The following is a 24,652-nucleotide window of genomic DNA, read 5'->3' as shown; positions in this document are numbered from 1 at the left end:
AGGGGAGGTGGAGGTCTGTCGATGCGGCGCCTCTGCCCACTTTATTCTTCCCCATTAACTTGTATACCACCTCCTGGCCACCCTACTCGCAGACCCCACACCTGTCGCATGCTTCCTCCACGGGTCCCACCAAGAGCCATCTCCACTGCTCAGAGGAAAAGCCCTCCGTCCACACCCCAAGCTTGTCCTAATCCCAAATGCCTGTGGCCACCCTTCCCGTCCCAGCTCAGTGCCCGGCAGTCTCTGTGAGTACTTCTGAAGGTGGGAAGGCACCAAGGAGGGGTAACAGGGTGGGAGAGGCAGGGAGCCCAAGCTCATCACACTCGGCCACCAGGAAGTTTCACATAAGTCGGCCTCAGGGCTGAGCTGCTGTGGGAGCCCTACCTGGGCCAGGCTGCAGGAGCAGGGAGGAGTGCTGCCCTGGCTCAGCATCTGAGCACGGCTGCTCCACATCCTTGCAGAATCCCTCACCACCGTCACGTCCTCCCAGACTCACCTCGCTTCCTCCTCCTCTCCACTATTCCAGCTGGATGGCACTCTGGTTGCAAACTGTAAAGTGCTATATCCTCTTGCCCCACTGACCCAGCACCCTGGATCTGTAACTCCCTTGTATGTAAAATGTGACTTGGAAGGTGGCTGGCCCTGGCCTTTGTCCGTGAACCTTTCAAAGCAGGGACTGAGTTTTCTCAAACCCCGTGGCTCAACTCAACAGGATCTCCCCAGTCCCTCAAGGGACTGTCCCAGCGCCCAAGCCTGGGGCACCACTGGGATGGGGTCAGGGCTGAAGCCTGAGTTGAGGGGACATTTCCCAGCCTTCTTTCAGCCAAGTACCCATCCCTGCTGCCTTGCGATGCAGTGTGCGACTGGCCTCCTGCCAGGCCTGGGACATGTGGAGGCAATTTTGTGAAGGGAAAAAGTGAGGTCACCTTCACGTAACTGGAGTTCCCCAAATATATTGTCTTGGCAGATGCAGACCTCCCCCCGTTCCCCATCCGTACCCCCTCCCAGCCTCAGCGGTCAGGTACAAAGGCAGCTTTAAGGCCCTTGCTGGACCCCAGCTTGTAGAGCCAGGATGTCTGGGCACTGTGGGCGGACGCCCACTTCCTGGCTACAGCCTTGAATTTGGGACAGTCGGGGCCCCCGATGGGACAAGGCTGTGACTTATGGGGCCATCTGTGAATGGGCGCGCCAGGCCATTGCTGCCCCATGGCGTCTGTGCGTGAATGCCAAGCACCTTCATCAATCTCATCAGATTTTCCAGCTGGGACAGGGGTGGGCAGCAGGGAGTGCCCCGCGGGGCTGGGCGGGGCCGGGTACAGGAGCCGCGTGGGGGGAGCTCTCCTGTGATGTGGGAGGCACTTTGTGTGCAGGGTAAACACGCAGGGGCAGTGTGGGTGAAGGCCACATTTAAGGGAATCAAAAGATGCTCAGTAAGGAATCTGGAATGAAAAAATGGCATGTTGGGTAGCCGGGTAAGTTATGGGGATATATATTATAATAATTACTGTTATTACTGCTCCTGGGGGTGGAGCTGCAGCAGCCCAGCCCCACTCCTGTGAGCCCGAGGGCTGCATTTTACTTGCTCGTTTCTGTAAACTGCCTTCCCCAAGGCGGTGAAATCGACATACCCAGGGCACAGGGCTGCAGGGCTAGGGCTGCCCAGGCCTGTATAGGTTTCTGAGGATGACACTTTAAGGCAAGAGTGACACTGTTGGGGGTGGGGGAAAGAGAGAGGAGACCATCACCACTGGCATTTCTACACCCAGTAAAATTCCTGAAGCGCTGCAGTAGGCTGCCTCCCTCTTTAAGTCCCCGCCCTGGCCCTTTAAACAGGTGGGGCTCGAGCGTAGGCATCCTGAGCTCCTCTCCTTCTGCAGGGTGGACACTGCCCTCTGACCCGTGGTGCCCCAAGGGGATGACCAGGTGATTGAATGCCAAAAGCACCAGGTTCAGTTTAAATTACGGTTTTCCAGAGAGACTCCGAAAGTGCCTGCTGCAGAGCGTGTGTTGCCAAGAGCTATAATCCATTTTTCTAAGTATAAAAATATCTTCCAATTTATTTTATTCGTGGAACATAGCATTTCTACTTAAAAGGACACTCAGCTGCCGATTTTATGGGCTCGGGAATGTAGTTCCATTTCAAGCCCTGTTTGAGGCCCGATTCCTCCCGATTGTTTCAGTCCTTTGTTATTTTTGGGTCCCTCCTTTGCGTGCCCCACCCCAAGCTTCACATTGCCCTTGCTGGCTTCAGGGTTCCTGGGCTTCCCTCTTGTTTCACACAAAGTGTCTGGGAGAAGAGCCTTCAGAGATGGGGAGTGAGGCTACCGCTCCGGGGCAGCTTGCTGTCCCCCTGGGAGCAGAGCACCTCTGGGAGTGGCGATCCCGTCCCATGGTTGGGATTGGTTGTTATTGTGTTGGCCTTGTGTTTTGTGTGTGTGTGTGTGTGTGTATCGGTAAAATACACATAACATACACTTTACCATTTTCACCATTTTTAAGTGTACGCTTCAGTGGTATTAAGTACTTTCACGTTATCGTGCAACCATCACCACCATCATCTCCAGAACTTTTTCATCTTCCCAAAATGAAACTCTGTCCCGATTAAACATGACCTCCCCAGTTTCCCTCCCAGCCCCTGGCACCCACCATTCTACTTCCGGTCTCTATGAATCTGACTCCTCTAGGGACCCCTCATGTAAGTGGAATCCTATGGTATTTGTCTTTCTGTGACGGGCTTATTTCACTCAGCATAATGTCCTCAAGGTTCATCCATGTAGCATGTGTCAGAACTGCCTTCCTTTTTAAGGCTGAATCATATTCTGTTGCATGGATGGACCACATTTTGTTTATCCATCATCCATCGATGGACACTTGGGTTGCTTCTGCCTTTGGTTGCCGTGAATCTGCTGCTATGAATGTGATTGTAGAAGCAGCTCTTGGAGACCCTGCTTTCAGAGTGCTGTGCTTTAATTAGTCACTTATTGAGTTGTGTGACCCCTGAACCAGAGCGTACTATGAAATTTTTCTGCAGCACCCGGGAGCCTTCCCAGCATGATTTTACCCATAAAGCACATCCAGGGACCCCCAACATGGCCCTTTTTGTTTTCTGCTGGGGTCCCGGGTGGCCCCACTTGGGGTTTTAGGCTGTTTGGATGTATCCTGGTAGTGTATATGCTCTGGGGTCAGGGGAGATGAATCCCAGAACCTCTTCACATGTGGTAGTGTTAATGTGAGGGCAGATGACACAGGCTGGGTAGTGATAGCTTACTGAGCACACTGCACTCTGCAGACCCCACACAGGCTGCATTTTAAGGAGGAACAGCTCAGTTCAAGGCAGGCCTTAAGGTCAGTCTGGCAGTCAGTGGCCAACTCCAGATTTAGGTTCAGGGTCTCGACTAAATCCTGCCTTCTGGGGTCCTCAGTCTGCCTGAGGTCTATAGAGGGTGCCTTGGATGGATTTGAGGTTCTACTGGAGGAGGCTTGCTGGCAGCTTTCCACCCAGAGGAGTGAAGACAAGCCATCTGGCAGGAAGGGGAGAGTACCACGAGCAAACACCAGACAGGTCAAAGGCCCTGGGCATTTTGGGCTAAAGATTGGGGCAGGGAATTGGGTTTCCTACACTGGGAAGAGCAGGAGAGACAGCAGGTGGGCTGGGCAGTGCGGGAGCCTTCCAGGGCAGTGACAGACAGCTGACAGCTGGACGCAGGTGTTCCTGCTTTTTGTGGGGGCCTGAGAAGTCGGAGGAGAGGGACTGTTCACTCCCTTTTCCTCGCCATTTCATGATAGCAAAACAGCAGCCTGATGGCAGCCTTGCCTTGCCCTCTTGCCCAGATTGTGACAAGTCGGCTCTGCCTTACAGGTGAAATGAAGGTGAGAGCTGGGGTTAAGGGGATACCCTTTTACCTCGATTAAGTGGATAACTCAGGTGACTGGGGTTTTTTTTTGTCTCCACTTGCTGAACTGTTCCTTCAACCCATTTTGCTTTTCTGTGGAGTCGAGTTTGTTGACCTGAAGTGTCCTGTGGTGCTGGGGGGTGGTGGGGGACAGGCGATGGAGCCAGGGCACACAGCAATCCCCTAACACACAGGCCTGGGCGGGTGTGGTCACGGGTGGCCAGGGCTCCCCAGCATCTCCTGAAGCTTAGGTCTGTGTGGGTATTGGAGGTGAGCATGGCCAGAGGGTGTTGCTCTCTTGGCTCTGGACGATGACGACTCTAGAGGCCTGGAACTGATAGATATCCAGTGCTACCTCATGATTCCACAGCTGGGGCTTTATTATCTGCCTTCAGTCCAGTCCCCTATTTCTGTGTCCTTCCACACCTGAATCGGGGTTTTGCTTCTCCAGCTTGCTGTACCTCTTCTGTTAAAGTACAGACTGCTGGGCCCCACCCCAGGGTCCGATTCGGGAGGTCTGGGTGGGCCCATGAACTTGTGTTCAGGCATGGTGGTGCTGCTGGCTCAGGCATGCTGGTGCTGCTGGTCCACAGGTGCAGGTTGAGTAGCCCAGTCACAAACCCCAGGTCTGCCTCCCTCCCTACTTCCCCTCCAGCTGCCCCCAGCTGTTCCCCACTTAGCACCCAGGGGAGCTTTGCAGATGTAACCAGATGACATCCAACCCTGCTGTGACCCCCTGGGGTTTCTCATTGCTTTTAGAATTAATGGCTTGGTCCCACCCACCTCTCCTGCCCCATTTGGCATCCTCCCCCTTGGTCTTGCTGCATCCAGTACCCTCCAAATTCAGTCCTGCCTCAGGACCTTGGCACGTCCTTCCCTCTGCCTTAAACTCTCTTTCCACAAATCTTTGCACAGCTGGCCCTTTGCCATTCAGGGCTCTGCTCAAAGTCACCTCCGTGAAACCATCCTCTAAATACTGTCCCCAAGTAGCCTTTTTACTGAACACTCTGTTTTCCCATTTTCTTTGTGACTTTAGCATGTTTTATAATGAACATGTATTCGTGTGGTTATTTGTCTACAGTCTGTCACCCTGCTGGTCATAAAGTCCCTCGTGGACAGGAATCTGTCTGTCGCCCACTGATGAATCCCCAGTGCAGAGCCATGCCGGGACCGAGGGGGTGCTCAGCAAATCACAGGGGGGAGTGAATGAATGAAGGAAGGAGGGAAGGAATGCAGAACGGCTGAGTGGGAGCTCCGTGCTTACCCTGAGCAGCCGCGGTCAATGGTAGAGCATGAATGTAGCTCAGTGTGGCCTCCCACCATTTTTCTTTTAAAAGAATAAGAAAAAAACAAAAAATGAAACAAAACAAGTAGTAGCCCCTTTGCGTACCAGCTGGGGTGGGGCCCATGCTGTGCTGGGGAGCAGTGACAGAGGCCAGTGTCCTGAGAAGGATGGCCCCTTTGTCCTCTGTGGGGTGGCCCAGGGCTCGTCTGCAGGATATGCACAATGGTTTTCTCTGACGCCTCAGAGGGAGCTCTTGGAGGCCTTGGGCAGAGGGTCCCAGCCCGCCGTGGTGATGTGCTCCAGGCTCCAGCTCCCCTTGGTCTTGCCCTGCAGCAGAGCCTTCCTGCCCCCTCCTTGGGGATGTGCCCCAGGAAAGTTGGGGTTGCAGCTGCCATGGGCTGGCTCTGCTGAGAGTTACCCTTCTCTGTTCCCAGGGTCCCCTGTACTCTTTGGCAGGTGATGGGGGGTGGGATGTCCTGCCACCTGCCAGGGCAGACATTTGAGGGATCGCTTCCTTGTTCCCCTAAGGTGCATAGTGGGGAGACTCACCCACCCTCCTTGGGCACAGGATGCCGCCTGCCTCACTATACTCTCCCATGTCAACCAAACCTCTCCAACCTCAGATTTATATTCTCTGATCCCACATGGCTTTCATGACTCAGCAAGAGGTCTCTGCATCGGAAAGAAAGTGCGGCGAGTGCTGGAGGGAGGTGGATTTTGGAACAATTGTTAGAAAACACCATTAGCAACACCTGCTAAAGCTAACCCAACAGGTGTACCCTTTGACTCAGCAAATGCCCCCCTCCCAGTGTACAACCGAGAGAAATGAGGGCGTGTAAGTCACAAACAAGATGTTCACGGCAGCATTATGATGGACCGTCTAAGAGTCCATCACCTAGAGAATGGATAAATACCAGGAGACACAGAAGGATGAGCTGTGTGATTCTTGTTAGATGAACTGAGCTTGGCTTTGGGGTGGACTCACCTGGGAGGGGCACTAGGATTTCTGGGGATCCAGTCAGAGTGGTGTGAAATCTCATCAAGCTGTACACGTAAGGATCGTGCTTGTTAGCGTTTGCAAGTTATGCCTCCGTCAACAGGTTTTTACAAGAACGTTAGCGACGTGTGGGAGTGCCAGCTGCGAGATGGGAGGCCACGCTGTGCCCAGGCTGTCACTGCCACTCTTCCCTGGGCTCTGGGTCCTCTTTGAGAAAACAAGAGGCAGAGGTTCTGGAGGATGTTCTCTGAGGTTCCTTCACCCCTAAAATTCTTTTTTTTTTTTTTTAAATTTTATTTTGTCGATATACATTGTAGCTGATCTAAAATTCTGAACTGACAGTCGCTCCCCGTGTCTGTCCCTCCACGTCCAGCTGGGCACACTCCCTCCTTGTGAGGATGGTTATCTTCTGACTCCTTGAGTTGAGGGGGAGGTGGTGTTTCTTCTCCCCCGTGTGCCCAGCTGCTCCCCTCCAGGAACGCGGGGAGCCTGGCTGGCCTGGGTGGGGATGAGCACGAACTCCTTCAGGGGGAATCTTGCCTTTGCACCCCCGTCATCTCTCTTCCCCTTGAAAATCTCTGGTTGACCAGTTCTCCCCCACCCTGGCCCGCACTTACTCATGGAATTATCACCTGCGTGGCGTTTTCTTCCAGATAGAAAATTCTGTGCATCAGTTATTATCCAGATAATGAGTCATTGATTTCACTAAGAATCGCTTCCATGATTCATCGCAATCCATTCTTTCCCGACGTGCACCCATTTTGCCAATGAGAACTATTCTTTAAGCTCATTGACACGCTGAGGGAATACAGAGCGTATTGTGTCAATTTATAGTAACTGAATCTGCATAATCGCTGCATAATGAACAATCTGCACTATTCTTGCATGGATGTGGACGTGGTCAATGCATAGTAGACACACTGTGCAGGGCACGTCGCCCATGCAGGCTGAAAGGGAATCTTGTCTGCGCCCCTTCTCGGTGCAGCTCGGCAGCAGTGCCCAGCCATAGGGCTCCCATTCAGACTCCAGGCCCGAGGAGGGAGGGATGCCCCTGGGAGGAAAAGGGTTTGTGCTTAGGATAGTCAGAATGGCTCCTTGGGGCTGGGGGCAGCATGTGCTGATGGAGGTGGAGGCAAGGGGCACAGTGATTGTCAGGGGGGGATTGTAGAGTAGACGGAAAGGAAGGGGCAATTTATGAATGGAAAAGGCAAGAGGTAGGGGTGTCTGCCTGGAATCTCACATATGCATGGAGGTAGAGCACCAGAGCAGGATGCCCCATGGAAATCGTAGGGTCCAACTCATCAGTGTGCAGTCGAGCCAACTGAGGCCCAGAGAGGCTGAGTCTAAGTTGATAAGGAATTGAATCGAAGATGTGCCTGGGAGGCAGGCTCGGACACACTGTGTTCTTCTGTCTCTGGTCCTGGCTCATCTCATTGGCACTGGCAACTTAGGGTCCTCCTGCCTTGGGGTTCGATGCCATCCAGCTATGGCCCTGGTCAAGTCTGGGATGAGGCTGGCTCCTTGGATCAGAGGCCATGCCAGCCCGATTGCCACATCCTGGGCAGGCACACGTGGAGTTCTGCCCATACCCAGGGGGCTGGGGGTGGTGGCTGGTGCTCTGCCCCTCCTTGCAGGGGCCCCTTTCTAGGGAGAGCTAAGGAGGGCTCCCCATGCAGGAAGCACCAATGTAACCCCATGTCCCCCATGACATGTGGCGGACTCATTATGTTTCTCTCATTATGTTCCCAAAGGTGTATGTGAATGGAGAGTGGGTGACCAGCATCAGCGAAGGGGGCAGTTTCGGGGAGCTGGCACTCATATACGGCACCCCCAGGGCCGCGACGGTGAAAGCCAAGACCGACCTTAAGCTCTGGGGCATCGACCGCGACAGCTACCGGCGAATCCTCATGGTGAGTGGCATCCTGGCCGTGGAGGCCTCGCCAGGGCCAGGGAGGGCAGTGGCTGAGTCTGACACCCACCCACAGCCAAGCATCACACAGGAACCCTGGCTTCATTCAGGGTGGGATGTGCCTGGAGGAAAGACATTTCCCAGTCTCCCTGATAGATGCAGCCTATGAAATGAGTGGAAAGTGTTGGGAGGGATTCTGGAAAGCTTCTTAGGAGACAAGCAGGAGGCTGGGGAAGTCCCTTTTGCCTTCCTCTCCTTTCCCCTTCCAACTGTCAGGAGTGTGGTTGTAATGGCCAGAGCTCCAGCTGCCATCTTGGACCATGAGATGACTTTGAAAATGAAACTCATTCATGAGGGTGGTGGAGCAAAGAGATGTGAAGAACCTGGCTCCCTGCTGACACAGTGGGGCCACTATGCCAGGGTCAGACTGCTTGCCCCCTTACTTCCTTTAGGTGGGGATTGACCCTTGGGTTTTATGTTTTTTGTTCTATGCAGCCAAATCTACTCTTAGGTGATACACTGTGAGTGTGTGTGCACATACATGTCCATGCCTGTGCACATGTGCAGCCCATGGTGGGGCAGTTGAGGGGTATGGGGCTGATTGGGCTGTCTCAGCAGGTATTCACAGGAGGCTCCTGGGGGTGAGCTCCTGGACTGAGAAGACTGAGAGGCCTCTCCAGGCTCACGCTACACACAAACTACCCTCTAGGTGCTGCTCTAGGTGCTGGGTGCATCAGGGAACAGCATGAGGCACACAGCTGACATCCTAATTGAGGAAGACAGACAGTGAACAAACACACAGCTCAGATGGTGTAAAGCAGAAGAGGGGTGAAGGTGGACCCAGAGGTGGGGAAGGGGCTGCTGTTTTACAAAAAGGCCTCAGAGACATTCCCCTCCTTGATAAAGTGACATCTGAGTAGAGGCCTTGGAACGGGAAGGCAGAGAGCCAAGAGGCTGTCCAGGAGAAGAGTGTTTGGGCCACAGAAGTGGCAAATGCAAAGGCCCTAGGGTAAGAGTTGCTGGGAGTGTTTACGGATGAGTGAGGAGACTATCATGGATGGGGGAATGAGAGATCCATTCGCAGAGGTGGTGGACCTGTAGCCTCAACAGGGTCTCACTCCGACTGCCAGTGCACCAGGAGCCACTGCAGGAGGCTGAGCTGAGGAGAGACCAACCGGAGCGACTTGGACCCAGTTATCTCTGAGTTGGCCATCCCTGTAAGGGAAAAGAGTGGCCTGAGGGGTGGTTCATGCTAGGAGAATGGTTGGAGCCAGAAGGTTCTGGACCTAGCCGTGCTGGTCTGGGGGTCACCTCATGGTCGCAGGTCTTCGTCTCCAGCCCCTTTTTTCCCCTCACTAGGCAGAGGCCACTGGGAGCTGAGCACCCTGCTCTTTGGGGCAGCCAGGCTCCTCGCTTCTGTACTGACCATGTGGTGACCGCTGGGCCAGGGGCTTTTCTGAGCTGGTCAGAGGTGACCCAGGAGAGCCTGGGCAGTGGTGGGCTTATTGCCTAGGGCAGCCCCCTGCCCCCAGGACAGCATTTGCTTAGAGCCCTCTACTGCGGGGCCTGGGATCCGAGGGGTCTGACCCTGCCAAGGAGGGAAATGACCAAGGTGAGCATGTACCTGGGAGACATTTGGCCTCTCAACTCTCCCTCCCTAGGGATGGCCCCATTTCAGGGGGCTACCATTTACTCCATGCCCAAGACCAGCCCACTATCTGTGACTGGAGCTGGACAGCTTGGCCTCTGCTGCGGTGTCCTCTGGGGGGGCTTGGCTGTCTCCCCGAAGGCCAGCCTCAGCAGATGTGATTTCCAAGGCGGGAGCTGTGGTTCAGGGATGCCTGCAGAGGAGGCCTGTGGAAGGTCCCCAGAGGATGGTTTGGGACAGCGTCCTATGAGTGCAGTCATGGTGAGGGCTTGGAAAATGAGTCCTGGCATCCAGATGGGAATCAAGGGTTTGCCGGCCAGGGGGCAGTAGGGAGAACGTGTCCTGGTCCTGGCTCTTTCATGCCTCGGGTAGGGTTCATTCAGCACAGTCTTTGAGGTGACTCTTTAATCAGGCTCCATGCTTGGTGAGCTCCTCATTCATGCACTTATTGAGCATTAATTGAGCACCCCCTGTGTGCCAGGGGCTCCTGTGCTGCTGTGGATACCCTGGGGCACAAAGCAGATGTACCTGGGCCTCTTGGTGAAGGAATTCTGGTGGGGCTTGTGTTCCTTCTCTTCTTTGTCTTAAACATGCCAACTCCTGTTTTCACTGGAGACCTGTCTGTCCATGTGGGAGGGGAGCTCTGAGACATGCTCCTTCTGAGAAGGGCCAAGGTGGTTTTGGGAGCACGAAGAGGATGCAGCAGTTCCTGTTGCGTCTGGATGCACCTGGCTCCAGGATTGCATAAGCCGTCCTTCCTCCATCATCATCTACTTGGTGTCGTTCCTGGCGTGGGACTTTTGTGGCTGGAACCTTATATTCAGGGAAGTTCCCAAACCACCAAGGGAGCTGGCGCTTCCTCTGTTTTAATTTTGGATCCCCGTGCACTAAGAATAGTCATGGCTAGGCTTGGAAGTCCACAGAGCTTTATGTGTCTTGGGAAAGAAAATGACAGTGTCTTGCAGAACGGTGTCTGTATTTGCATCAGTCCTCGACCTGGGCGGATTTGGATGCGTATGTTACACTATGAGTGTTCATGCCTTGTGACCACTTAGCACTAAGCTTGGATGTGCCATGGGGGTAGTGCTGCTGTCACCAGGGAGCAGGCCACCTCCCAAAATGTTAGCTTGGACTGTACACTTGGGGTGTTGGAAGCCCAGAATATCTGATCTGGAAGGTTCCTGAATGTCTGTCTCTTCCCTCCACTGCCCCGGGTTTTATTGAGGGAAGAATGGAGCCCAGCACTGAGCAGGGCCAGGGCTCAACCTCCAACTCCAAGACCCCTCGGACCCTGGATCTCAAGTGGAGGTCAGACCCTCCCCTCTCCCAGCCCCCGCTGGCCAGTGAAGCCTCATCAGGTGTCCTGAGCAACTTGGCAAGCCATCAGGTGCTGGAAGGTGATGTGGTTCCTCCACTTTGCAGCACAAGCCATTTGGCGTCTGCAACCTTGTTGACACCACCAAGGTTATGGAGGGTCCCCTGAGCCATGGCCTGGGCTTGGTGTCTCACCGGAGGTCACACCAGCCTGGGAGGCGGACCGTGCACATCCTCAGGAGAGAGGATGCTGAGGCTCAGGAGAGCTGTGTGGTGTGCTGTGGGTCCCACAGCTTGGAAGTGGGGTGCTGCAGCTTGAACCATGGCCTACCTGGCGTGTCCACTAAGCACCATCTGCAGTCCTGAGTCCCTGAGCACGTCTGCCTGGCTTCCTATCTGTGAGTGGGGCCTGTGAGGGGGCTGAGAATTCCATTCTCTCATTAGCCCTAGGGTCATGCCAGGTTCCACAGCGGTGCCCTCAAACTACAGTCACTGACCCCACAGCCTGTTGAGCTTGGGCGCCAGGGCCGCGTGCTGGTGGGCTTCAAGTCATGGCTTTGGTGGCAAGTAGCTGCAGTGGGGGCTAGCTCATCCCGGGTTTTGAAGGGTAGGGAAAGGGGCACTTGCAGAACCATCTGGGGACACCATTTGCAGGGGACTCAGGTATTGATGGGCATTTCACCCCACTGTAAATTTGACTTCAGGGGGGCCTTGTTTTGGGTCACTGTTAAAAAGGGCCAGCCATGAGTGGCCCAGGAGGGTGGAGCTGTCAATGCTGTAGTTTTCCAGACTTTATGTATGTAAGTAGTAGAGGAATTCCCACTAGGCATTGCAGCCTTGGTCCCTGGGGCTGTCCAGACTGCTGGGGGCTTCCATCCATCCTGGCCACCAGCCCCTGGGGCCCTGGGCATCCTTGGCTCACAGGGTGTGGGAGGCAAGGGGACAGGGCGGGAGCATCTGACCAATGAGCAGCTGGAGACACCTGGAGGGCAGCAAGGAGGAGGAGAGTGCTGGGGCCTTTCCCTCCAGTCTCTGCGCCTTGAGGTTAGCCAGTCTGACTCCCCATTATAGAGATGTGAAAACTGGGGCCTGCGGCAGGTACCAGCAAGACAAGGAAGAGCTGAGGCCAGGACCCAGGCGTCGTGCCCTCAGGCAGACTCATTGGGGAAGGGCTGACCCTGCTGGCCCCTTCCCACTCCATGGCCTTGGGCAAGCCACATACTGGGACACAGGAGTCACCTATCTCACCCAACACAAGGCCCACTTCACGGGATGCCAGCTGACATGCTGCAAAGCCCTGAAAGTAGGGGTCCCAGCAGACCTCCAAGATAACAGGGTGTACTCCTGGTTGCCTGCTTGGTGCGTGAACAAACAGCCCAGGCTCCCAGCCTGGCCTCACCATGGTGTCCGTCACAAAAGGAAAACAATCCAAAAGGGGGGGCCTTTGAGGCTGGGTCCCTTCCCTGAGGGTCCTGGGCAGCTGGCTTCAGCTGTCACTCGGCAAGGAGAGATGGATGGGCTGGTTGCACTAAGCTTTCATGTCTAAGATTCCTGGGGCAAAACACGCTTGCATTCCAGTGGCCGGGCATAATTGCTGGGCGGTCAGTTTGAATTATAAATTATTTTTCAAAAGAAATGCCTTTTTTATGGCCAGTGGGGATCTAAAATGGCTTGGGTTCGGTCATCGAGCATGATTCTACTGCTGAGGGCATCAAGACCTGCTCTCATGGGCAGACATGCCGGAACATTCCCCCATGCCTGGATGCCGCATTTCCAACAGTGCCCTTGTGTAACCGATTTGTTCAGGACACCTGCTGTGGGGGCAGAAGGACCTCTACACTGTCTTGGTCCAGATGGTCTTGGGCCAAGTTAATGAGGACTCGCTAGGCTGTAAGTTCCCCAGCCCTGTTAGGGCTTATGCCAGAAAGAGGGGATCTTGGGGAGTGAGTATCTCTGGGTTTCCAAGTGATAGGTAGGACACCTCTAGGATTCTAAAATGGGGACTTGCAGCCTTTTTAGCACTGGTCTGGACTAGAACTGATGGAAAAGCTGAGACCTGGGTGTCAGGGAGGACCAGGATCCCATCACCGCATCACATGCCAGGCACTCGATGGATGTTGGCTTGCATAACCTTCACAGGGATCCTTTGGAGGCAGGTATTAAGATATCCACGTTGTGCAATAAGGAAACTGAGACTCAGAGAGGGAAGTGCTTGCTAGGGGCCATGTAGATAGTAGTTGAGGGAGCAGAGATTTGAACCCACAGCTGTTTGATGAAAAGCAAGTGCTCTGAGTTACCCACCAGCCTCTCTCCAGCCACTTACTGGTTAAGGGAGGCTAGAAATGCTCCCACCCCCCATCCTCCTGGTCTCTGTGGTCCCCTGGACTGGACACCAGGGGATCCTCCCATGTGAGTGCTGAGTTCAACGCTGCCAGGCCAGGATTCAGCCTGCCGACTAGGCCAGAAGCAGAGCCCTAGTGGCTGCTTTTACCTGTGCTTCAACCATGACTCTCCAAAGTGTGCTTTGGGAGACAGATGTAGCCTGAGATGTTTTATGTGCATCCATTTTGGGGACAGATTTCCCTTTTGGATCCTCCTCCTTTAACGGGACCATGAGTGCCTGCATGCATTTCAGAGGGGAGCTCAGGGGCTGTGGGAGCCATGCACTGGGTGGATGGCAAAGCACCTGCGCATTTCTGTCTTCTGGCTGCTAAGCACTGGGGGAGTAAGAGCCCTGGGCAGCCAGGCCCCGAAGTTTCCAGTTCTCTCTGTGTAGCATTGAGCCCCCTCTGCCTGTGGCAAAGCCTGTCTGAAAGTGACTCCGTGCTGTGGAACACTCTCAGAGCTGCCGCTGGCTGCTCAGCCTGCAGGAAGAGAGGGGTGTGCTGATAAAAGCATGAACGTGATGTTGGTCGGGCCCAGCCATCCCACCTCGGCTCCCTGTTGGCTGGGTGGCCTCAGCATATGGCATGGCTCTCTGAGCTGCCCTCCTCCAGTCTGACATGAGGCTGGAGCATGATGATTTGTGGTACAGGGCCCAGCACACAGTAGGTGCTCCATGGACACCTCTTCTGCTCTTCTGGAGGAATGAAGATGCTGAGTGTGAGGATGGAGATGCAGCGTGACCTTGCCGTTTCCAGGATAGTGTGGAGCCCGATGGCATGAGCATCTGTACTGGGACAAGACTGACCCCTTTCAAGTCTCAGCCCCTCCACTTGGCAGCCCAGTGGTCATGAGCGGGCCAGGACCCCCCTCTGAGCCTTTGTTTCCCCCTGTAGAGTGGAGATAATAATAGTGCCATCTGAAGGGGCTGCAGTGTGGGTTAAAGGAGATGACCATGGGAAGCCTGGTACCTAGGAAGCGCTCAGCGAGGTCCGAGCTGTGCTTCTTATCCCCTCCTTGGAGGAGGAGGAATCTTGGGATTGGTGAGGCTGCCAAGTAGTTAGCGCCTGTTTGCAGCAGTCTCTAACCCCATTTCTGACAATGGAGAAGTCATCTGAGGTTCATATCCCTCTGCATCTCAATGGGAAAAAGACAAGGAAACTTCTGGGCTGAGATGGAGATGGCACTGACAGAGCAATGGTGAGAGGTCAGGGAGGAGGGAGGAGGAGCTCAGGTCAACTCCATCATTCTCCTGATGGAGGAACCGAGGCCCAGAGGGGACATGACTGGTCTAAGAGCATGCAGTTATGGAGTTTGAATTGGAGTGAGCCAACTCTTCCTGTCAGTCCTCCTTCACTGTACTGAGTAAGGATGGAGATCACTACCATCATCACCATCACCATCATAATCACCATCATCACCACCACTACCATCATTGCCACCATCACCGCCACCACCACCACCACCACCACCACCACCGTCACCACCACCGTCACCGTCACCACCACCGTCACCGTCACCACCACCACCGCCGTCACCGCCACCACCGTCGCCACCGCCGCCACTGTCGCCACCGCCACCACCGCCACCACTGTCACCACCATCATCACCATCATCGTCACCACCATCATCACCATCATTGTCACCACCATCACCACCGTCGTCACCATCACCACTACCATCATCATCACGATCGTCATCGCCACTGCCACCATCACCACATCATTGTCATCATCATCATCACCACCACCATCGTCATCACCATCACCATCACCATCATCACTGCCATTGCCACCATCACCACCATCATTGTCATCATCATTATCTTCATCATCATCATCATCACCACCATCACAATTCTTATCACCATCACCGTTACTATCATCAGCAGCAGCAACATAAGGAGTATTTGTTGAGACTCAGTTTTTACAATGACCCGATGAGGCAGAGATTTTTATTATCTTATTTCACCAAGGCTCAGTGACACAAGTGGTTCATCCTAATTCACACTTGTCTGACTTGAGTGGGAGTGCCCTTCACTTTCCCTCAGGCATGCAGCCTGAGTGTCCTCTATGCCGAGTCCCTGGGACTCACGGGAGGATGAGGTGTCTTTAAGGCTCTCATCCCCATCATGGGTGTTGGGCTCGAGCTTCCTTTCTGTGAGTGGGAATGTGGCTCAGCTCTGGGAGTCTGTTTCTGGATGTTGAGGGAGGCTCAGGAGGCGAGCAGGGAGGGCCACGGTACTGGAAGTGTCCTGTGCCCAGGGAACTTGGGACATGAGGGAAAGGTCAGTCTCACCACCAGGGTCTAGACTAAGCAACGGTGGAAAAAGCCTCAGTGTGGGCCTGTAGCAGCTGCTGCCATGCCCAGGAACTAGAGAGCTGTTCCTTCCCCACTTCAGTGCCGCTCACATTTTTGTCATTCTTTTCTAGGGACAGGCATTTGGTGTCATATGCCTTTTGCCCAGCTCTTTCCCCTTGGGTCCTTTTCTCTTCCATAGCAGATTCATCACTCGTCTTTTACCTCTCTTACCCCTGCAGCAGCGTCTCCTGCCTCCATAAACTGTGTGTCCCACTCTGTCCCTGCAAATAGGGTTGGATGAGGGCCTGCAGCTGCCTCCCCATGACTCATGGCTCATCGTCCACGGGGCTGCTGTCCCCCCACCTCCCACCCCCACCCCCTCGTGGAAAGGGCTCCTGCTGTGGCCCTTCATTTTCCCATGTGATGAAGTCACCTTCAGTGTGCTTAAAGGGTCTCTTTCTGAAGGAGACATGATCATACTTTGTACTGAGCCCTTTGGTTTCCCCCTCTGGAAAATGAGGACAATACTATGCTCCTGTCCTCACAGGGTCATCCTGAGGTTGATGTAAGTCATTTCAAGACCCAGCCAGCTCACTGACCTGGAGTATGTTTTCAACACAACAGATTCCCTCTTCCCCTTCTCTCTCCACACCAAGGTGACTGATCTAGGGTCACAGAAAATCATGGTCATGAGTAGATACGGTCTCTCGATCTCGTTCATATCCCAGCATACTCCCTACTTGAATTCATGGCCTCCACCAATTGATGAGGCTGTTTGAATTTTCACAAAACCAGGCTTACTGCTTGCCTGGTGGACTGTACCTGTCTGTTTTCTGAATGCTCAGTGCTTAACAGTACTCACCAGCAGGGCTGCTGTGGGCGGTCATGGAGCCTGTGCGCTGTGCAAAGGCACGAGGTGGAGGGGCGAGAGGGGCCAAGGTCCAGGCTGCTTTCTCCTTCCCAGGCTGGTGCTGACCGCCTGGAGGTGGGGCCTTGTTCTCGTTTGCACAGGGCCCATCAGCTTGCTGAGGCGTGTGCCTTTTCCTAATTCACATCTCTAGTTCTAATTTCCAGAATGAATTCCAGTCTCTAACTCATAGAACGGCTGACAGGGCCCTGTTCATTGGTTCTGTGTTGTTCATCATACTTGTATCGGAGGAGGCGTAATTTATTGGTTAAAAGAAACTGGGAGTGATGCAGGTGGATCCCGCTTCAGGCATGTCTGGATCCAGGGACTGAGCCAACGTCAGCTGCGCTCTCTCTTTGACATCCCGTGGTGTGATTCTGTGTGTTGGCTTCAGTTTCTCTCCAGAGGTGTGGCTGTAGGTGGATGGGGGAATTGTGGGGTAGGCCAGGTGACCCTGTCTGCAGACAGCTCCCCGCCTTCACCGTCCTAGGTTACGACCCTCCCCACCTCACTTCATGGAAATCTAGAAGCGGGGCTCTGGTCGTGCGCTCTCCTTGTGGACCGGTAATTGGCCCAGCTGGATGGGGTCCTCTGTTGCTGGCCGGGGCAGTTAGAAACTGTGGTGGAAGCCCCTTCAGAAACGTCCCAGAAGGAGGGAGGAGAAGCTGGGCGTAGGAGACGGTGGCAGTTCACAGAGATGCCTGATCATTCGAGGGGCTTTTGGCATTCGGAATGCTTACAGGGTCTCCTTTTAAGAGTTCAGAGCCATTTGGGGGAATGTGGAAATATCCACAGGATTCAGGCATGAAGAGCCGCTTTCTACTCTGTGTTTTTCTTTCTCCCAAACAGGGCAGCACGCTGAGAAAACGCAAGATGTATGAGGAATTTCTCAGCAAGGTCTCCATCCTCGGTCAGTGGGTCCTGTCCTCCCTTGTCATGACTCTGTCTGTCCATGTGTGGCTTCCTCTGTGTCCTCATTTGAGCACCTGCTGTCCAGCCCTGGCTATTTCCCACTCCCTGTGTGGCTGGCTAGTTAAGTGTTTTTGGTATTATGTAAGCTTGGGACACAGCCCACATGCATGTGCACACACATGCACACGTGCATGTGCGGGTACACGCATATATGTACACACACTGTTATTTGTTGGCAAGGCCGAGAACCCCATGTCCCCTCCCATGGGTACTGATTGTCTTTCCATCAGTGTGTCTGTCCCTCCCTCTGCCGTCAATGCCGTCAACTCCGGCCATTCCTCCCTGTTAGCGCCCTGTGAGCTGAGTCGACTTTGCTTTCTAGTAAGCGTGGTGAGTTGTTTTGAGCTTCTTACCCTGGCCTGTTTTGATTTATCCTGAGTGTGGTTTCTTCTCATGCCATCCCTACCCTTCCTGTCCCACCTTCATGGATCTCAGTCCCTGGAGGGACAGTGGAGGCCGGCAGGTATCACAGGTGCACCCCGGGCCCTTACACACTCAGGTGAGTCTGCTCACTGGTCTTGTGGGGAAGATGCTGCTGAACCCATTTAACACGTGATGAAGCCAGCCGGGGAGGAAGAGACGCCGGCTCTGGCTCTGCCTCTGCCCCTGCCCCGCCTGGCACCTCCCACCTGCAGCGGCTCCTCACCCCTCCTCCATGCACCAGAACAGCCAGAGTCGTGTCTGTGCGCGTGTGTGTGTGTGCGTGTGTGTGCACACCTGTGTGTGGTAGACTGTGCCTAGGCCCCTTCTCAGGGAAGACTTTGCCCTGAACTCTGAAATCCTTTTGTGAAATGTTGAGACAAACTAGTATTTCTTTTTTATTGTGGTAAAATACACATAAAATAAAACTGACCATTTTGATTATTTTCACAAGTACAATTCAGGGGCATTAAGTACATTCACAATATTGTACAACCATCAGCACTATCTAGTTCCAGAACTCTTTCGTCACCCTAAACAGAAATCCCGTACCCATTAGCAGTCATTCCCCATTCCTCCCTCCCCCGAGCTCCTGAAACCACAGTTCTACTTCCTGTCTCTGTAGATTTCCCTGTTCTGGACATTTCATCCCATTAAAATCATACTTGTGGCCTTTTGTGTCTGGCTTCTTTCTAGAGGCTTTTTTTTTTAAATGTCATACTTGGCAAAACAAAAAGCTGGCAATCTCGTGAGTTGGTCCCTAAGATTTTGCAGGGGCTGAGGGACATTTTATCCGTACACAAAATCCAAAAACCAGGGACCTTTGCAGTCTTTTTCTGTCTCCGTTGCCTTTGAGGCAGAGGTGGGTGTGGGGCCCTGGCCCATAGTGCCCACCAGGTACTGGGCACTGAATAGTCAGTCTCCTTCCCAGATTCATCCATTTACTGGTGCTATGGAAGCTAACAACTGCACTGTTGCTACTGGCCAAATGAAAGGTGAGACCCTCTTCCTGCACCCAGGAGGAGAGGCACTGGAGACTACCCTGGGACTAAACAGATGAGCACTTCAGCATGGAATAGGCAGGCCCAGGCTAGAGATTGTTCCTTTCTTCTTCTGAATGTCTTGGGCTTTTATTGGCCTGTCAGACACCCTTACAACATATGCTTAGCCTTCTACCCACCCATTTTGTTTTCCTTTGATTAATGAGATAGCCACCGAGTGTGGCCAGTTTTTCCCTGCTTTCCAGAGGAGGAGCAATAAGACTCTAATCACTTCTCCTGCTCAGTCACCATTAGCCACACAAAGTCCTCCAAAAAGTGGCTGTGGGACAATGCCTCATGCCGCCAGTTTTGCTAAGCAGGATAGCCTCCCTCTCAGTCCGCCTGCCCTCAGCGTGGATGGACCCTGAAGCTGTGGACTTTGGCATTTCTCCTCCCTCAGTGGAAATTTGGGAATGGTAATTGTCATTTTGTGTGTTTGAGGTCCCATTATCTCCCCATAAACATGCCAGGGTTGGCCCTTGGGACAGAGACTCCACCGCACTCAGCACAGTCCTGAACGTGGAGGTGCGAATCCACAGAATTCCACCATGGAGTGTTTGGCAGGGTTGGCCTTCCTGGGCAGGTGCATGCCCCATCTTGGCAGGTTTACCCACCTTGCTTTGTCATGTCAGTGGCTGCAGGCTGACTTCTGTGAGGTGCTGTTGGGGAAACTTGTCTGCATTTGTTCTGTACACTCTCCATGTGCAGTGTTGGAAATACCTTTCAGAAAGGGGATCATTAAAAGCAGAACTCCCTGCAGCCTGGGTCACTCTTTTCCTACATGGGACTGACTCTTAGCATTCAGTATCCTGAGACACAGGGATTTTGAATTACAGCTTACAAAGCACCCCCAAATGTTTTGTGTTTCATGAATTGCCTCAGAGACTTGAGACATCTAAAAAACTGGAGACCAAAAAATTGCCATCTCCCTTACGGTTTCTTCTGACAGTTTTCACCCAAGGTTTATGTTGTTGGGGGATAAAGCTGTTGCAAATCTTGATTTTCAGACCTCATAATATTGCAGGTTTCAAATATAATAGAAGAAAATCTGCTAATCAGATATGTGGAAATAAACTTTCTAACTGCAATGGATTTCTAAAATTAATGCCTCTCATCATAGCCCTAGTAAGGAAATGAATAAAGAAAACACTCTACATTCATATGCCAGTCTGATTCTGTACCCATTTCCTCCTAAACACAAACCATAATTTTTCTCAGAAGTTACCTGCATTGTTTTGTCACAAGATGTGCGTTGATGTGCTGAACTGCTTGGGAACACTCCGAGCTCTGAATTATCGAGCAGCTTCTGTCTAGAACAGGCCTTTTTTGAAAATAAAGCTGGTCGAGCGACCATGGTTCACTCTGGCCCTGGCCTTAGTGGAAAGCACTGTCCTTTGCAATGCATAGCACTGGCAGGGGTTTATAAGGAGAGAAATCTCCCTCCTAACCTAGATCTAAAATAAATGCATTGCTTTTTATTTTTAGCAGCTGACCTACATAGGTAGCCTCTGATAAGCATAAGCCAGGAAAGTTTCTTTTGCCAAAAAAGAAATAGTTAATCAGGCAATCATTATTTTCTTATAAAAGTCTCGCGTTTTTATTTTTTTCTTCCTTCCCAAGGGTTAATGACAGAGAAGGGAAGGTGCGAGAAGGGTGGAAAGAGCTATTGAATTTGTAAGCATTTAAAGATAAACTTGGAGTTGGAATCAAGAATTTTGAACTAAAATAATGGAAGGTGTACTATGCCTTAATATTGCAACATAAATATTCTTTGAAAATCCTTGGACGGATGGTGTTTCTTTTGAATAAGAAATTGCTTTGGCCATTCTGAATTATTTTAAATCGCTTAGTAGCCTTGGTGCTTAGCTGTGACTCTATTGTTTGCAGAAATACAGGCAGTTCTATTCTTTTGAAGATAAAAAAAGTATTTTCATAGTAAGTTAACTTAGACTCAATTTTCAGGGCTTGTTATTTATGTTAAACCAGTCATGAGTGTTAGAATAGTTCTCATTTTAAAACCACATCTCCCTGCTGAAGAGAGCTTGTGCATCTTGGATCCAATCTAGTTGTAAAACTATCCAGGCCTCCTAGCACAGAAACACTGGAGGACTGGCTTTTGTGGCCTCTACTCCTTTCTGTTTTATTCATTTGCCAACTTACAATTAGCTTGTTCTTCACGGAGCTAATGTTGTCGTGTTATCTGAGGACACATTTTAGAAGACCAGTTTCCCTTGTCTTACACCATTGTGGATGAGGTGCTGGCCTGCGGTGACTCTTTCTGTGTCTTCCTGCTGCAGAGTCCCTGGAGAAGTGGGAACGTCTGACAGTGGCCGACGCACTGGAGCCCGTCCAGTTTGAGGATGGAGAGAAAATCGTTGTTCAGGGGGAGCCAGGGGATGACTTCTACATCATCACAGAAGTAAGTCCTGCTTAGATATGTCAGCGCTCGAGGGGGCTGTGCAAGACAGAGCCTGGGACAGACAGGGGCGTTGCTGAGGTAGGCAGGACCAGGGTGGGGTGGGGTGGAGACGCTTCCTTTCTGATCACTCTGTCCCCCCTACACTGTCTTACCTTCCCTCTGGAGTAAGAGTTGATTCAGTGACCCACACATCCATGCTCCACACAGACTTCCACATGGAGCCGGGCAGGCTGATAATCTCACACACCTGTCACTGAAATGTCCTCTCCTCCTCAAGAATCAAAAGGGTCTCTGCTTAAAAATGGTGGTGGATACACAAACTTGCACGTGTGATAAAATTGCCAAGAACTAAATATACACACACTCGTATACACACACTAGTGCAAATAAAACTGGGGAAATCGAGCCAGATTGGTGGATTGTATCTTGTCAGTATCCTGGTTGTGGTATGGTACTATGTAGTTTTATAGCACATTCCTATTGGGGGAGACTGCATAAATATAGGGTGCATGGGATCCCTCTGTATTATTTCTTACAACCACATGTGACTCTACAATGATCGCAAAATAGAAGTTTAATTTTAAAAAGATGGCAGCAGGTTTCTCAGCCTGAACACGCACAAGTCATTTTTGCCGTCTTCCATGCCGTGCCACCACAGAGGGCAGGTGACAGTTGGCTCCGTGAAGCTTCTGGGACATGCTGGGGCCTTAATCCATGGTGGCCACACTCAATCCTATTACAGATGGGGTGAGCAGCTGTTGTGAGAACAGGGAAGGAATCGTGGAACTAAGTGGCTTGTGCGTGAACTTCCGCTCGGGGCAATGGCTGGGGGAATCCGCACTCTTTAGCGGGAGGTGCCTGTGCCCTATGAGTGGGGGATACCCTGTCCCTGTTGATTAATGTGGGGATGAGCCTAGAGCAGCAACCCAGAGTCCGTCTCCATCCCCCCTCCCCCGCTGCCTGAGCCTCTCTGGGAGGAAGCCCCCACCCCAGCAGGCAGCTGAGGAATGAGTGAGTGATCTGCCTTGACTCTGCAGACAACTCCCCTAATTACGCAGTGCCAGAAGTATGTTATTGCTTGTTGGGCTTATTTCCTACTTCTCTGGTCCTTAAGGGTGAAAAAGAGTTTCACATTTGCATGCTCTTTAAGCACATTCTCCAACTCTATCTTGCCATTGGAAAAAAGCAGGGCTTCACTGTGGCGGGTCTGTGCGACCACGTGCGTACCGTTGCCTTGGCAGCGGAGAGGCGCATCGTGCTCTCTAGAAAGAACGCATGTCGCTGTCTTGGGACTGCTGAAGAGAGAAAGAAGTGAGCAAAGAGCTCAACCGCTGGTGGGCATCTGACCGGACATAATCCAATTTAGGAGCCACTTTCTTGTTTTAAGATATAACAGAAACAACAGTAACATCGCCAGGGCTGTTGATGTCGGTCAGGAGACTCAGACTGTGTTTCCGTGCTCAGCCATCTCCGGTATACAGGCCATCAAGCAGGGATGACATGAATAAAACCCTGCAGATATGAGACATGAATGTCACCTGAGACCTTGTCTCAGGCTCCCGCGACTTTGGGATCCTCACCAGCCTTTCTCGGGAGGGGAATTCCTGAAGGAATCCCCTGTCAGGGAGGAGTTCTCGGGCGGTATTTCTTGTCCTTAAGGTAGGAGACTCATTCCACAATCATGTTTCTTTAAAAAGGAAAAAGGAAGAAAGAAAGAATAAAACCACAGGCAGAACAAATCACAACTCTGGTCAGTGTTGAAGGAAGCCTCCTATCAGTAGACAGGAGAGGGGAGTAAACCGGCCTTTTTCAACTCCTCACCTCCCAGCCAGGATTCGGAAGTGTTGGTTGGTTCCAGAGGCTCAGGCCCTGACCTGTCTTTGAAATCCGATGCTGCCTCTGTGTGCAAAGACGGAGGCGAGTCCTTTGTGATTGCCACGGGGGTAAAGAGATGGTGTCACTCAGAACTTTTCTGAGGGTATTTCAGGACTTTAAGGGAATGGCGGTGCTGTGAGGCCTGTGTTTTCACCTGGTTGGACGCTCTCCTGCCAGTCTGGAGCAGGAGCCTGGGAGTCTGCATGCTTATCTGAAGGACATTCCAACAGAAGGTGATTCATGCTCCACAAACTCAGCTGAAGCTACTACGGAATGAAAAGGAGATGGGGGTGACGTTGCCACCTGGAGATGGCCGGGGGCATTCCACCGACACCTGCGAGAGCCCATCTGTTTGACCCTTAGTGAGAAGTGTGTCTGTGTTTCTTTGCTGGCCTTCTACCCCCCCAAAGCAGTTTCCTGTCCTCCTGATGCTTCATAAAAATCTGTCTTCTGACTCTGTCTGAATTTGACCGTGAAAGTGACCTTGTGTGATACCCGTTCTGGGCATCCATGTGGGATCAACATTCTCCGGTTGAGAAATTGAAGATTTGTGCTCAGGTAGAGGAAGACTTCTTCAGCCATCAATTTATTACAACCACTCTCACCCCCAAAATCTGATTTGTTAAAGGTGGCTGCAAATTCTTGGCTATCTTTTTCATGGAAGAGTGGAGTCTAATTCCCTTCCCCTTAATCTGGGCTGGTCTTAGTTACTCACTTTGACCAATCAAATGTGGTGGAAATGACATTGGGGCACATCCAAGGCGAGGTCATAAGAAGTCTTTCAGTTTCCACCATGGCCTCTTGGAACCGTGTTCTTGGGACACTTCTTGGAGCCCAGTGGCCATGCTCTGAGATGCCTCCAGGACATGGCTCCAGTCAACAACAGCCCTGAGCTCCTAAGTGTCAATGGCTCTCCTATAAGTGCACCATCTTGGATGTCGGCCCAGGTGAGTCTTCCAGTGACAATAACCCCGTCCTTCTGACTACAACCACAGGGGAGACCCCAAGCTAAATCTCCCAGCTGAGCCCAGCCAAACCCCAGAACTGAATGGCTTCTCCATTCTCATCAGTTATCACCACTGAAATAAATGAACAAACAGAACCTCCTCCTTGCCACCACAGGGAAGAGTGTCGTGCCCACTGAAAATGCAAATATCTGTCTCTTTCACATTCATTGATGAGAAACTGGTGCTTACAGGCCAAATCTGGCCCACAGACAAATTTGTATTGGCCTGCCCAGGGTTTTTTAAAAAAATATTTGAATGAGTTGTCAATATTTTAAAATAAAGA

General features: G+C 52.3%; 1 protein-coding gene across 1 annotated transcript in view; it reads left to right on the top strand.

The window, feature by feature from the left end:
- PRKAR1B (protein kinase cAMP-dependent type I regulatory subunit beta) overlaps positions 1-24,652 on the top strand; it is a 153,038-nt gene that overhangs the window by 107,900 nt on the left and 20,486 nt on the right. Inside the window, exons 6-8 of the mRNA XM_063091434.1 lie at positions 7,927-8,085; positions 17,486-17,546; positions 21,366-21,487. Of these exons, the coding sequence (XP_062947504.1) occupies positions 7,927-8,085; positions 17,486-17,546; positions 21,366-21,487 (342 nt within the window). The remainder of the gene's footprint in view (positions 1-7,926; positions 8,086-17,485; positions 17,547-21,365; positions 21,488-24,652) is intronic.

Source organism: Cynocephalus volans, chromosome 3 (genome assembly GCF_027409185.1).
Source record: "Cynocephalus volans isolate mCynVol1 chromosome 3, mCynVol1.pri, whole genome shotgun sequence".
Classification (NCBI taxonomy): domain Eukaryota; kingdom Metazoa; phylum Chordata; class Mammalia; order Dermoptera; family Cynocephalidae; genus Cynocephalus; species Cynocephalus volans.
This window is presented reverse-complemented; position numbering and strand designations above follow the sequence as displayed.